General features: G+C 36.7%; 1 protein-coding gene across 3 annotated transcripts; it reads left to right on the top strand.

Annotated features, from left to right (window-relative positions):
* The first annotated feature begins 646 nt into the window (after positions 1-646).
* LOC136202848 (oligouridylate-binding protein 1-like) lies at positions 647-14343 on the top strand. Of its 3 annotated transcripts, none has more exons than XM_065993773.1 (13): positions 647-766; positions 932-1069; positions 2933-2994; positions 3207-3309; positions 3540-3616; positions 3949-4010; positions 4110-4197; positions 4520-4595; positions 5205-5235; positions 5335-5454; positions 10151-10236; positions 11561-11734; positions 13710-14343. In XM_065993773.1, exons 2-13 carry the CDS (start codon positions 1013-1015, stop codon positions 14028-14030), a joined length of 1257 nt encoding a protein of 418 aa, XP_065849845.1. In that variant the 5' UTR covers positions 647-766; positions 932-1012; the 3' UTR covers positions 14031-14343. The 3 variants fall into 3 exon arrangements, with proteins under 3 accessions (XP_065849845.1, XP_065849847.1, XP_065849846.1); XM_065993775.1 differs by lacking the exon at positions 13710-14343 and adding an exon at positions 13340-13460; XM_065993774.1 differs by having other exon boundaries at positions 654-766; positions 935-1069.
* Positions 14344-16099: the final 1756 nt, after the last annotated feature.

Here is a 16099-nt window from a genome sequence, read left to right as displayed (position 1 = left end):
TTTTAGTTCATGAAAATCCTAGTTCACCAGAATCGAAGTACTGACATCATCTCCTTAATTTTCTTTTTAAAGTGAAATCTTATTGTTTGCAAATTTCAATTTCATGTATTGTTTCTCCTACTATTTCTTTTGGTTGTTGGTTAAATCCTAAAATTTGTGTACATATGATATGGCAATCAAAATAGATCAATTAATTTGATAGTGTTTGACTTTAGTCAAATTTTGATTTCTGTTATTGAATTTTGACTTTAGTCGTAAAAAAGTAAGTTAAATACGGAAGATGTATTCTACGTATCTTAAAATGTTATTGCATAATTAAAAAATAGATTAAAAAGGAAGTTATTGCTTGCTCAACTATACAATTTGTCTTCTCTAATATTAGAATCGTATATTCCGATTTTGGTCGTTTTACTTTTTATAAGTCTCGTGGAATACATTTTCCGCATTTAACTTACTTTTTTACGACCGGGTGATCAATTGATTACGTTTTACGCAAGTTCAGGGGGCTAACTAAACATTTTTTGCAAGTTCAGGGGGGCTATCGGAACACTTTGAAAGTTTAGGGGACCAATCAAGCTTTTTAGACAAGTTCAGGGGCAAATAATGTATTAAGCCGATAATTAACTTTCGAAAGAAGAAAATAGGGAAAGAAAGGAAAGATAAGAAAGCAAGGTAGAGAGGTGGCGGAAGCTGAGTCTGACTACTTGCAACCATAGATACAGCCGTTCATCGTCGCCGGAAATTCAATTCATCTGCTTGCTTTTATGTATGCGATCTCCTAATTTACGTTACTTATTCAAACTTCAATGTTAATATCATTGATTTTGTTTCTGTTTTTGTTGATTGAAATGTTAATTAAGATTAATCAGAAACTTAGATTGTGTTCGGGTATGATCTCTCTTCTAATTTGCTATTGTTTCTGTAAATTAAGAAGCAAAATCAAAGAGAAGAAGGAAGAAAGAAAGGATTATAACAGCTTATGTTAAAACTACGACTATAATCGCAAGCCCTAATGCTTCAACAACATCAAATGTACCATCCCGGCGTAATCGCTGCTGCCATGTCTCAGGTTTTTTAATTCTTTTTGAAATCTCTTTATCTTCAATCATAATTACGAGTTTTTACTAGTCAATTATAAGTGCATTTATGATGCTATTAACTCAATTGGTTGGTATTGTAACATTTCAAAATTATAACGTACCGTTGATGTTTTCTTCTTTATGTAATTTCTTTACTGTAACTTACTTAGAATGTGTATGTGCCTATAATCCTAAGTTACTACAGTGCCCGAGGATATTCTTTTACTTTCAAGGCTTTCTCTCTGAACTTTCTTTCTTCTTCATATTTTGGTGATTGAGGCTAGCCCTTTCTGAAATCTCTGTCTTCAATCATAATTAGGAGCTTTTACTAGTCAATCATAAGTGCATTTATGATGCTATTAACTGAATTGGTATTGTATTTAACATTTCAAAATTATAACATACCGTTGATGTTGTTCTGCTTTATGTAATTTCTTCACTGTAACTTACTTAGAATGTGTATGTGCCTATAATCCTAAGTTACTACAGTGCCCGAGGATGTTCTTTTATTTTCAAGGCTTTCTCTCTGAACTTTTTTTCTTGGTGATTGAGGCTAGCCCTTTCTGAAACCTCTTTGTCTTCAATCATAATTAGGAGCTTTTACTAGTCAATCATAAGTGCATTTATGATGCTATTAACTGAATTGGTATTGTGTTTAACATTTCAAAATTATAGCATACCGTTAATGTTATTCTGCTTTGTCTAATTTCTCCCCTGTAACTTACTTAGAATGTGTATGTGGCTATAATCCTAAGTTACTACAGTGTCCGAGGATGTTCTTTTACTTTCAAGGCTCTCTCTGAACTTTCTTTCTTCTTGATATTTTGGTGATTGAGGCTAGCCCTTTTTGAAATCTCTTTACCTTCAATCATGATTATGAGCCTTTGCTAGTCAATTATAAGTGCATTTATGATGCTATTAACTCAATTGGTATTGTATCTAACATTTCAAAATAATAGCATACCGTTAATGTTATTCTGCTTTGCTTTGTGTAATTTCTCCCCTGTAACTAACTTAGAATGTGTATATGCCTATAATCCTAAGTTACTACAGTGCCCGAGGATGTTCTTTTACTTTCAAGGCTTTCTCTCTGAACTTTTTTTCTTCTTCATACTTTGGTGATTTAGGCTAGCCCTTTCTGAAATTTCTTTGTCTTCAATCATAATTAGGAGCTTTTACTAGTCAATTATAAGTGCATTTGTGATGCTATTAATAGTATTAACTCAATTGGTATTGTATCTAACATTTCAAAGTTATAGCATACGTTAATGTTATTCTGCTTTGTGTAATTTCTCCCCTCTAACTTACTTAGAATGTGTATGTGCCTATAATCCTGAGTTAGTGCAGTGCCCGATGATGTTCTTTTACTTTCAAGGCTTTCTCTCTGAACTTTTTTTCTTCTTCATATTTTGGTGATTCAGCAAAATATGGTAGTGGATAGGACGGAGTGGAGGGAGAGAATTTGTCGCTGACACGACTTGATTTCACAGTTTCGTATGACGGTTCATGTTAGCCGACCCCGAATCATTTCGGGACTAAGGCTTTGTTGTTGTTGTTGTTATTTTGGTGATTGAGGCTAGCCCTTTTTGAAATCTCTTTACCTTCAATCATAATTAGGAGCCTTTACTAGTATCATAAGTGCATTTATGATGCTATTAACTCAATTGATATTGTATCTAACATTTCAAAATAATAGCATACCCTTAATGTTATTCTGCTTTATGTAATTTCTCTCCTGTAACTTGCTTAGAATGTGTATGTGCCTATAATCCTAAATTACTACAGTGTCGGAGGATTTTCTTTTACTGTCAAGGCTTTCTCTCTGAACTTTTTTTTTTTTCTTCTTCTTCAAGATGGAGCCAGTTCCTGGTGGAAATTTGCCTCCTGGTTTTGATTCTTCTGCCTGCCGCAGTGTGTAAGCACTTATCTTTTCCTCTTTTTTGTGCATTCTTAGTTTTTCATTCATGTACATGTTTCTTCATTGGTTTTACATAAAAGAATTCATGGCAGTAATAGTTTAGATGTCTTGGTTAGAAATTGATTCAATGATGTCTTATAATGTATCGGTTTGTAGATTATGCATCTTGTTTCATGTGCTTCACATCTGATAACTAGATGATTTTTTAGTTATGTAGGAAATATTCATGTAAATGTCACGGAGAAACTTCTTGCTGAAGTTTTCCAGACTGCCGGTCCTCTTGCGGGGTGTAAGCTCATACGGAAGGATAAGGTTTGATTCTCACTCAAATTGTTTATGGTAACAAATCTTATTTGTTTTTGTTCTGTTAGCTAGCCTCAAATATGTGATTTCTTTTGGGTTAATGTTTATTATCCATTTAGGGAATGATATATTTCTCTTTATTGAGATTTATTACTGGCCTTTTGATAGATTTTTATACTAAGTATTTCATGTGACTGTTGCTATGTTTTGATGATTTGTGTCTTTGGTTTTAATTTCAGTCATCATATGGGTTTGTGGACTACCATGATCGACCATCTGCTGCCCTTGCAATAATGACTCTCCATGGAAGGCAACTGTAAGTTTGTCTTTAGATTGAGCATAATCGTTTTCTTGAGGGCTATCTTGGTGCAACAGTAGGTCAATCCTCTGTGACAGGATGGTCATGGTTTTAATCAATTTGTTTTGAGATCAACATTCTAGAAGCTTTAATGTCATAAAGATATGATGTCCCGTCCTCTTGTTTTTTTATTCTATTTTTCTGTATTCTCTCGCCGGTAGTAATCAAGGCATGGAATTTGTCTTTTGAATGTTTCTCATTTAGTAGTCTAGGTTTCAGATAAGCAATGATCCATTCTTCAACAGATCCTCTGTTCTTTAATTTAATGGTGTGTTGATATACTCTTCCAGTTATGGCCAGGCGCTCAAGGTGAATTGGGCTTATGCCAACAGCCAAAGAGAGGATACATCAGGTTAATTTTAGCGTCTTTCCCTCCCCTTCTTTTGTAGCTTGATTTGGTTTGCTTGTCTAATAATGAGCTCTTATGTTTGCTCCATTTTCTCCTTGCTAGGGCACTTCCATATATTTGTTGGTGATTTGAGTCCGGAGGTCACTGATGCAACTTTATTTGCTTGCTTTTCTGTCTATAATAGCTGCTCGTAAGTTCCTTGGATACTTCCAAATTGCTATACTACTTCTAATGGATTTATATCATATATTTCGTGGGTGGTGATGGGCAAGGTGCAATATTTTCAGTTCTTTTATTGTGGTTAAGACTCACACTTGCTACTTTTTACTCATGCCTACTGCTCCTTTTCATGTGTGGGTGTGATCAGCTTTCGTGTTTTATGTTGCCTGTCAAGCTCATGCTCAGTGGTGCATTTTGTCAATAAAAACAGTTCTTTTTTTTTTTGAAAAAAAGGAAGAAGAACCCTTATACATGCAGGTGATGATGTTTTCTTATGGTTTTATCCTTTGTAGTGACGCAAGGGTTATGTGGGATCATAAAACAGGCCGCTCAAAAGGATATGGCTTTGTTTCGTTCCGCAATCAGCAGGTATCACTTTGTTATTATTAGTGGTTATAAACCCTGTGCCTGAATTCAGTAGAAGCTAAAAAAGGTGAATGATTTTTATCCCGAATTAGGAGATAGAAACAAGCGCATGCATACATGAAAATGTACCGGAAGAAAGCCACCCACCCTTGTTATGTCATCAAAATTAGCTCCTTGAACTCATTATATGATAAGATTTTGTAGTGGCCTGAAAGACTCTATATCATCTCTTGCTTGTTCCCATGTTAGAATTTCACAAAGCTAGTGTTATTATTTAAATATTTTGCCTTTATTATTCAAATTTATGAACATGCTGAAATACTCTTGTGACCGTTCCAAGCTTGTATGTTTTCAATTGCCACAGCTATTACCAGTTAGTCAATTATACCAATAACTGTTTTTGTTCTCCTGTTGATTAGTATGTAAGATATTTGCTCTTATGTTGTGCTGTTCTACGTTTAATGTTTGGCTGCCAAAACAGACTGGATACAAAATCGTTTAACATGACAGAAAAAGGGCTCTTGATGTATTTGCAGTCCTATACAGCATGAAAAAATTGTATGGATTTGCTAAATCCATTGGCTGATTTTGGTGTCTGATGGTTTTTTGCAGGATGCACAGGGCGCTATCAATGACTTAACTGGTTTGGATTATACCATATTTTCTTTGCTTGGTTTTCCTTATAGAATCATCTTAAAAGCATTGGCACAATGTTTGATTGCTCTTCTGCTCTGAAATGTAGGTAAATGGCTTGGGAACAGGCAAATAAGATGCAACTGGGCAACTAAAGGTTCTGGATCCACGGAAGACAAGCAAATGGGCGATAACCAAAATGCAGTTGTACTTACCAGTGGTTCTTCAGGTAGCATTGATTTCTTCTCCAAGATTACTTCATTTCATGTCACATTTAATCTCTAGCTGTAAAGGTTGGTCATTTGTTTGTATAGAATCAGTTTGCTATTTATTACCACAAAAATGTAAGACTTATGGAGTGTGTGACACTGTGACCACAATAAAAAGCACAACTACATGCCAAGCACTTCCATCAATTTGCATACCGGAGATTAGTTGATGATTGTATAGTAGTTAAAGGCGCAAGATGCACTAAGACGCTAAGGGGTCATGGAGCCTAGGCTCAAGGCACAGCACAAGGCGCGTTCCTGAGGAACACGAGGCGCAGAAGAAAAAAATAATTTATACTCTATTACTAGTTAAAGCATATCAATATTTGATATAAATATCACTAATACTCTATTACTAGTTAAAGCAACAACAACAACAAAGCCTTAGTCCCGAAATGATTCGGGGTCGGCTAACATGAACCATCATATAAAACCGTGAAAATCAAGTCGTGTCAGCGACACAGATTCGCTCCCTCCACTCCGTCCTATCCACTACCATATTTTCCTCAATTCCCAATAAACTCATATCACTCTCGATCACCCTCCTCCAAGTTTGCTTAGGTCTTCCCCTACCCCTCACCACTACATCCCTTTGCCACTCTTCGGTTCTCCTAACCGGCGCATCAAGCGCTCTACGTCTCACATGGCCAAACCACCTTAGTCGGTTTTCTCTCATTTTATTCTCAATAGATGTGACCCCTACTTTTGTCCTAATTATTTCATTACGCACCCGGTCCTTTCTCGTGTGACCACACATCCATCTCAACATACGCATCTCCGCCACCGACATCTTATGGATGTGGCAGTGTTTCACTGCCCAACACTCCGTACCATATAACAATGCTGGTCTAATTGCCGTCCGGTAGAATTTTCCCTTCAATCTATTAGGCATGCCGGGATCACAAAGGAAACCCGTAGCACTCTTCCACTTCGACCAACCAGCTTTAATTCTATGAGCAACATCTCCATCTACTTCTCCATCCGTTTGGATAATAGATCCTAAATACCGGAAGCAATCCGAGGCCTGAACAACTCTCCCATCTAGGGTGATTGTCCCTGCCTCCCTACTCCTACGGCCGCTAAACTTACACTCCAAATATTCTGTCTTACTTCGACTCAACTTAAAGCCTCTAGATTCTAGAGTTTGCCTCCATAGTTCCAACTTCATCTCCACTGCTTCTTTCGTCTCATCAACCAACACAATATCATCTGCAAACAGCATGCACCATGGTATACCATCTTGAAGTGAACTTGTTAGTTCATCCATAACGATGGCAAAAAGAAATGGGCTTAGTGCGGAACCTTGATGCACTCCAATCGTAATAGGAAACTCTTCAGTCTTCCCAACACTAGTACGTACACTCGTGCATACTCCCTCATACATGTCCTTTATGATGTCAATATATTTCCGCGAAATGCCTTTCCTTGTCAAGGCCCACCAAAGTACTTCCCTTGGTACCTTATCATATGCTTTCTCCAAGTCAATGAAAACCATATGCAAGTCTTTCTTCTTATTTCGATAGTGCTCCATTAATTGTCTCATTAGATGGATGGCTTCCATAGTTGATCTTCCCGGCATAAAGCCAAACTGGTTTTCCGAGATCTTCACCGTCCTCCTTAGCCTTTGTTCAATCACTCGCTCCCAAAGTTTCATAGTGTGACTCATTAATTTGATTCCCCGATAGTTGGCACAATCTTGGACATCGCCTTTGTTCTTATACAAAGGGATTAAGGTACTTTTCCTCCATTCTGATGGCATCTTATTGTTTCTCCAAATTTTGTTGAAGAACGTCGTCAACCATTCGATTCCTCTTTCTCCCAAACATCTCCAAATCTCAATAGGGATGCCATCAGGTCCTACTGCTTTCTTCAACTTCATCTTACTTAATGTCATTTTGACTTCACCCTTTTGAATTCTCCGCAGGCATTCATGATTTATCATATCGTGATGGATACTTATATCTCCAACATCTTGTTGGCGATCTCTATTAAATAAGTCATCAAAATAGGACCTCCATCGTTCCTTGATATCCTTATCTCCAACTAGGACTTTCTGGTCCACATCCTTCACACATTTAACTTTTCCGAGATCTCGCGTCTTCCTATCTCTCATCCGAGCAATTCTATATATGTCTCTTTCCCCTTCTTTCGTATCCAATCTTGTATACAGATCCCGATTCACCTTTGCTCTAGCATCTCGTATGACCTTCTTTACTTCCCTTTTAGCCTCTTTGTATTTTTCGTAGTTCTCGTCACTCCTACATTTCCCCAATAGTTTATAGGATTCTCTCTTACTCTTTACTGCTTGTCGTACTTCTTCTGTCCACCAAGATGTGTCCTTACCCGGTGGCATGCTACCTTTAGATTCCCCTAGAACTTCCTTCGCTACTTCCCTTATACTATGCTCCATCTTATTCCATATCGAATCTATATCTGAATCCATATTGCAAGTCCAAATATCTTTTTTGGTCATCTCATCCACAAATTTTTGTTGATTCTCCCCTTGCAATTTCCACCACTTAATCTTAGTCTCTACTTGAGGTGTTTGTTTTCTTATACATTTCCTACTTCGAAAATCTAGCACCACTACTCTATGTTGGGTTGTCGTACTCTCACCAGGGATCACCTTACAATCAATATAACTCTTTCTCCAAGCACTCCTTACTAAGAAGAAGTCAATTTGGCTCGCATTACCGCCACTCCGATAAGTCACTAAGTGGGATGTTCTCTTCATAAACCTTGTGTTCATGATACTCAAGTCATAGGCTGATGCGAATTCCAAAATATCATTTCCTGCTTCATTCTTATCTCCAAAGCCATACCCTCCATGAACACTCTCAAACCCATCTCGCCTAGAACCCACGTGTCCATTGAGATCACCCCCTAGTACCATTTTTTCATCCCTAGGAACCTGTTGCACCACTTCCTCTAAGTCATCCCAAAAAGCTTGTCTTATAGACACATCTAATCCTATTTGTGGTGCATATGCACTAATGACATTCACAACCTCATCCCCTATCACTAGCTTAACACTCATAATTCTATCGCTCTTCCTAGACACCGCTACTACCTCATCAATATACTCCCTATCAATAAGAATACCTACTCCATTTCTACCCTTATCCTTTCCTGAGTACCAAAGCTTATAACCCCAAGGAGCTATCTCTCTAGCCTTGGCTCCAACCCACTTGGTTTCTTGTAGGCATAATATATTTATTCTCCTCCTCTTCATAACATCTACAATTTCAGCTAATCTTCCTGTCAAAGAACCTATGTTCCATGTCCCAAAGCGTAACCTACTACCCTTACCCCTACCCCTACCATTACCGTGGACTAGCTTATTTACCCGCAACCCTTGCATATTTGACACCACCCCCGGGTCCTGGGGTGGCGCGCCGCTTCGGGGCGACGACCTAGCAACCCTTGCACATTTATCACTACACCCGGGTCTAGGAAGTGCAGCGCGTCGCTGAGTAGGGAACGCCCCAACGGTATTTATATTATGGTTCATGTCATAAGATGTGGCTAAGTTTTACGCTGGCCGCCACAAACCTACCGCAACCCTCCTCCTTTGTCCGGGCTTGGGACCGGCTGTAAAGGCCACCAAGTGACCCTCACAGGCGGAGTTCTATTACTAGTTAAAGCATAAACCAAAAAACACACTCATGACTACACAAACAAGACAAAACCACATGAAAACATAATACTAAATGTCAACAACACCAAGTTAAGTTCATACTTCATAGAGACATTAACATATACTTAACGTCTTAACCTAAGTACCTAACTATGCTAGTAAACTAATAACCATTTACTGTGTCGCAGTTTCTTTTGTTTCTTTGTGTCGCAGTTTCTGTTTGAGTGGAGACTATTCTTTATGTGACTCTGCTATTAATCCCTCTCTAGTCTTTCCATATTTATTTCTCTTGATATTCTTATTTAGATCGAGGGTTAAGATTAAATTTATTTAAATTAGATTAGTGGTTGAGATTAATCAACCATTTGTTTTGTGCAAAACAGTAAAAAAAAAACCTTAGTAAAAGCAGTGTAGTTACAGAGGTGCACCTTGACTCAGGCTCCGAAGCCCAAGCGAGGTGCACAAGGCGAGAGCCTTTTAAACTGCATCTCGCCTTGTGCAATCAAGGCTCACTACCTTGAGCCTTGCGTAAGGCGCGGCTTTAACAACTATGGATGATTGTACTATCTATCTATTCAGTTTTCTACTGATAAGTTTAGATAAACTTCAATTAATTGGCTCAGTAATTTAGGAAATTCTGCTGACTAATCAGAAGCAGGATGCGCTTGTAGATGATTAATTACCAGAATTGAGAAGGCACTTAGTGTCCTGATACTACTGGTTAGCTGGCTTTTGGAGATGTATTTGTCTTGCTAGCACCTGGTAAATTTGTAGAATATAGTAGGATGTGGACTTCATTTGTTTTAATAAGCAAACGAATTAGTTTGCGTGCTTGCTTTCTTTATGCTTCATCTGTTGAGATTATAGCTTCGTTTACCATCTATTTTCAATTTCTTTTTCTGCTTCAAAGTTTTACTTGTACTCCTTTTAGGATTTTTCTGATTGGATGAAAATCTTCTGCTGGAGACTTGGTTGAACATTGTAGGATGACTTATTTTGCATTGTTATTTTTAATGCAGAAGGAGGTCAAGAAAATGCTAGTGATGATGCTCCTGAAAACAATCCTTCATACACTACTGTCTATGTTGGTAATCTTTCCCATGAGGTAATTAAATGATGGAGAATAAGGGAATGAAAACGATTATGGCACCACTTTACACATAGTAACTACTCCATTTCACAATAGATGTCTTTCTAGAGATTTTTTTGTTTCATAATACATGACGTTTTGATTCAATCCATACATATAATTGATTGTTACCAAATATACCTTATTTAAGTTATCTTTTTATTTTGGAAATAGAGAAAAATTTATTAGTGGAGGCAATTAATATAAGGGTAACAAAGTCTTCTAGTTAAAATTAATTATGTTTCTTAATTCTTGTGCATTCTCCTAAAACACATCTATTGTGAAACTGAGGGAGTATTGCTTAACTTATAGAGAACCAGAGGAAACTCTGATTTCCATATTTTGTTACCCAGAAAAGTAGGGAATCTTTTGACATTGTAGGGTTATGCATGAAAAGTAGGGACATCTTCATATTAGGCCATTAATCAGAATAGAGTTCATGGCTTTAGCATTTGTGAATAAGGGACACTTAACTTTTTTAATATCATCAGAGGGACCAAATCTGAACAAACATCAGGGTGTCTTTTGCCTTTAATTTACTAGTGTTGTGCTTAAGGCCGTGTTTGCTTTGGTCTAAATACATTTGTTGAAATTTGTGCTTTCCATCCATCCTTCAAAACAAGCACTATCTTAGTCTATTTATTAAGATTCCAAACTCCACTGTTGTATTGTCCAATCATGATTTATTTTTAGGGATAATTCCAAAATAACCCCTGTGATTTCGCTTATTCGCAATGGGTGCCTGTGGATTTTTTTTTTTGTTGCAAAACAAAGATTGAGGTTCTCGCCCGTTTGCAAAACTAATGACTTTTAAGTTGATATTGCCAATTTGACCGTTAATGACCTCAAAATAGAAAAATCCAAGAACTAAATTTGTTTAGTACAATTTTTACCATGCAACCACATCTTTTATTTTCCAAAATCATCATTGTTGGAGCTTTCTCACTCTAAACGTTAACTTTTTCTCTCCTAACCAAAAACAACACCTAAATGATCTCAAAACTAAAAAATTGAAGAATTAAAATCGCTTAGAATATCATCGAATCTTGGAATATTCTATTTTAAGGTCAAAGTTCACATTGGTAGTATAAACCTAAAAATCATTGGTTTTGCAAACGAGCGAGGACCTCAGTCCTCTTTTTACAAATAAAAAAACCATAAACACCCATCTGCAAATCAACAAAAGCACAAGGGTTATTTTTGGAATTATCCCTTATTTTATTCTTACTACTTACTGGTATTTCATTGCAAGTGATTTTAAGGTGGCTCCGTATTTTATTCGTAAGAATTTTGTTGATAGGTAACTCAAGCTGAGCTCCATTGTCAATTTCATGCTCTTGGAGCTGGGGTTATTGAGGAGGTGCGAGTTCAGAGAGATAAAGGCTTTGGATTTGTTAGATATAATACTCATGATGAGGCTGCCAATGCAATCCACATGGCAAATGGGAAGATAATTCATGGAAAATCCATGAAGGTTAGGATTAATACTTACCTTAAGCACTTTTTTTTATTATTATTTGGCTTAATACATCTTTAGTCCTTTGTACTTGTCTAAAAAGACAACTGCCCCATGTACTTTGAAAAAGTTCTATTTATCCCCTAATTTTGCTTAATATGACCAATTGACTCTCCGAAAGTTACGTATTAGCCCCCTGAACTTGTTTAAAGTGTACACATTTCAACTTTTCCAAAATCTCTCCTTACTCCACCACGTGGATTTTTGGGGGTTAATTGGTCACTTTAAACAAGTTCAAGGGTAAATTGAACATTTTAAAAGTATAAGGGGGCAATTGAATTTTTTGGAGAGAGCTAGGAATGTATTAAGTCTTATTATTTGTTTGAGTTGCTTATGAGACTTCACAATGCAGTAAATCCCAACATAGGCAGTACGAAATTTTATTTTGCCTACCTTACCATACTTGCAAACCTTAGTAGTGATCCAATGCAATTTCCGGATGACATGCCTTAATGTTGTTGGCACTGTTATAAAAATCGTACAATTCGCGATTCGAATCGGATGAGTCGATGGTCTATTTCGAGCCAGCTTTATAGGGCGAATTGAAATTGTCACTGAATCAGCTGTGAATGAGATAATTACAAATCAAAACATTTTACAATTAATGTGACTTTCCAATTTCCATTCAGCATACTCCCAAGTTCCATCCCATTCCATCAACGTCTTTGTTATTTCCATGTCTTGGTGCATCAGAAACAAATTTCTTCATCATTGTTCATCAAAAAGATCAACAGAATACAAATTCTCAAACTCTCTAAATACTAAGCAACTCATCTCCTCCTTTACTAAGCATTAAGCAACTCGAACTAGTTCCATCATTATCAAGTTATCAACAACTAAGAAGGCAAATAAACAGAGTCAGAAATTCAAACTCTCCGCTTAGATTGCATATCTTTACTTGTTAGATTTGAATTTTAAGTACTTGGTTGATACTTATTTTGTGACAAATCAAAATTGCATTTCTAGACTAAGTTTTTTGGTTAATATTTCAAGTTCAACATTTTTGAAGGTGATAAATGTTTTTTTTAATAGTATTATGAATTTGAACTGAATCTTACAATTTGAGTCGATTCACGAGTCAGTCACAATTCACAAAATGAGGATTTCGATTTACGAGTCGAATCTCGATTTGACAACTATGGCTGTTAGCATGCTACTAAACACTCTTTCAAGAACCTTTGAGAGTCTCTCTCTCTCTGGCTGATCCTGAAATCTGGTTCCAGATCATGTTGTGGGAGCTGCCAGATTTGCATGCTCTTCATGAACATCTTGTGTCCGGGTGTCAGGATAATGAAATATGTCATGGCGCACCTTTGATCACTCTTCCTTGGCGTACAATGGCACGGCTGGCGTGCGCCAAGGTAACAACGCCTGCCCTTTTGGTGGCATGGTGCTCGGCCTGTTGCAATGTGTCGGATAATGAAAGTTTTAATTCTCCTTACTGGAAGCTGATTAACATTTTTTTGACATACTTGCTATCATGGAAACTTCTCAACTTGCATTATTTACGGTTATGCATCAAAACTCTTCGTGCCCTTTATTTTGCGTACGTACTTTATGCAGTGTTCATGGGGTAGTAAGTCAACACCTCCAGAAACGGCTTCAAATCCACTGTCACCACCATCGACTCAATAACCTGCATTTAAAACTTTCGAAAAGCCTAAAATATAAATATGTCATGGCGCGGCTGGCGGGCGCCAAGGTAACAGCACCCGCCATTTTGGTGGCATGGCGCTAGGCCTGTTGCAATGTGCGCCATGCGCCTTTGGCTCGCCATTAACAACTATGATATCTTGTGTCTGGGTGTCTGATAATGAAAGTTTGAATTCTCCTTCTGGAAGCTGATTTAACATTTTTTTGACATGCTATGCATTATTACGGTTCTGCATCAAAACTCTTCGTGCCCTTAATTTTGCGTACATATTTTATGCAGTGTTCATGGGGTAGTAAGCCAACACCTCCAGGGACAGCTTCAAATCCGCTTCCACCACCACCGACTCAACCATATCAGATCCTTCCATCGACCGGTATCAACCACGGTTATTCTGCAACTGATTTGTTGGTCTATCAGCGGCAGCTTGCGTTGAGCCAGGCTGCGGCATCTGGCTTATCAGGTCAAGCTCTTGTGCAGCTGACTGGACAACATGGCCTCGCAGCAGCTGCTTCGATGGGCGTAAACTCGGGTGGGTCCCACGCCCTTTATGATGGATATCCTAATAGCTCTGCAGGTCAGCAGCTCATGTATTACCGTTGATTCTAGGGGGGCTTTCTGTCTCAAGTTATTGTTTTTTTTAACGGTGCCACGGGTGATTTTTCGTGTTCCGGGACCTTTTTTTTCTTAAATTTCTGATTATGGTTCTCTAATTATTAGAGTTCTATTTATGTTGTATGATGTACTGAAACTGATGAGCTTTTCTTGGGTTATCCTTTTTCTTTTGTATCCAAGTTATATGAGGCTGCTCTGTGATTATAACTAAATGCCAACTTCTGTGATTTACTAATGTCATTTTCATTGACAAATTTATTTCTTTAGGGATAATTTGAAAAATAACCCTTGATTTCGCTAATTTGTAGATGGTTGTCTGTGGATTTTTTTTTCTGCGTGTGTGTGTGAATTAAGGGTCAATTTGGCTCCTAAAGTGGCAAACAGGTTCAGTTTAGCTCAATTCGAAGTTTAGGTATCAACTCAGTCCTGAAATTAGCAATATTTGATAAATCAGTCTAAATTTGACAATTTTTTAGGTATTGTAATTGATTGTATTTAAGCTAATTTGTCAATACTGCCCAACTTCAGGTTAAGTTGATACCTAAACTTAATTTGGACTAAATTGAACTTGTCTGTAAACTTCAGGGGTTAATTGACTTTTTTTTTTTTTTTTGCAAAAATATGATCAAGGTTGCTCGCCATTAGTAAAATCAATGACATTTATGATGACACTATCATTTTGACTGTTGATGACATTAAAATAGAAAATTTTAATAATTAAATTTGTTTAGTATCACATCTATTATCGAACTACGGTTTGTTTGTTTTTTTTTTTTTTTGTCAAAATTGCCATTTTTTATGCTCTCTAGAAATTAACGTTCTTTCTCTTAATCAAATAATATTTAAATAACCTCAAAGCAAAAAAGTTGAAGAATTAAAATGACTTTAAAATGTAATAAATTCTTGGAGTTTTTTTATTTTGAGATCATTCAATGGGTGAGGGTTTCTATTCTCTTTTTGCAACAAGAAAGCCTTAAGAACATTTGTTTGTAAATTTATTTGGGTTAGGTTTGAAATTATTCCTTTCTTTTATGAGTTTAATAAAGAAGATATTGTGAAGCAATGTTTGTGGATTAGTTTATTATTTATCGCCCTAGTGAAATACTGATGAATCGGCTTATTTTTGGGTTACATGTATTATTGGTAATTGAATTTTCATGATTGTTTTAAAATGGTAACTTAAATTTAATTTGTTTTAATAAAATCATTAATTTTAAATTTTGTCTCAATATCAAGAGAAAAAATACACTGGAAATATGATTGTGGTTTTCACGTCAGTCAACTTTCACCGTTGATCGAAACGACAAGTGGTTGACACGTGTCGTTTGGGTCAGTGGTGAAAGTTGATTAGTGTCGACGTGGAAGGCAAATCATCTTTTTTGTGTCTTTTTTCTCTTAAAGTCGCCGGAATGATTTAATTGAGACAAATTGAAGATGAATAGTCGTTTTGAGACAACTATAAAAGTTTAGTGATTAACGATGCATTTAATCCGCTCAATTCTAGATGCTGCAATCTCATATTGAAAGTTCTGAGAAAGTTAGAACTGTTTGTAGGTCGTGGAATTCGAATTGTTGGTTTTTCCAATTTTTTGAAAGAATTTATTGTATGAGATTGCACTTATTCAAAGAGATAAAGTGTAAAAATACTCTTATCATTAACGGTTTGAAGCAATTTTATCACTAATGTCTAAATATTTCCTTAGAAAGAAAGAAGTTCCCTAGCATCTATGGTATATTTTACCGTAACGTTGACGACCAAGAGTAAACTTACCCTATAGGGTCCCTATGGACATTACGACGATCAAGTCAGTATACGGAAAAAAAAGTAAAGCAAGTAATAAGCAAAGAGTTCTAGAAAGAGAGAGAGATTTCATATCCTTACCAAATGACGGCTCACATATTTATAGGGATTCTGGCATGGGCTTGAAAATAGTTTCTAAAAGATGAATTTCTGTGTAATTTTTCCAATGGAGGCGGAGGTAGGCCTGTTGTACTTCTAAGTTTGCGGGCCCATCTTCTTATCATAAAGGGATAAAGTGTAAAAATACTCTTAACAT

This window comes from Euphorbia lathyris, chromosome 8 (assembly GCF_963576675.1).
Source record: "Euphorbia lathyris chromosome 8, ddEupLath1.1, whole genome shotgun sequence".
In the NCBI taxonomy this organism is placed as follows: Eukaryota; Viridiplantae; Streptophyta; class Magnoliopsida; order Malpighiales; family Euphorbiaceae; genus Euphorbia; species Euphorbia lathyris.
This window is presented reverse-complemented; position numbering and strand designations above follow the sequence as displayed.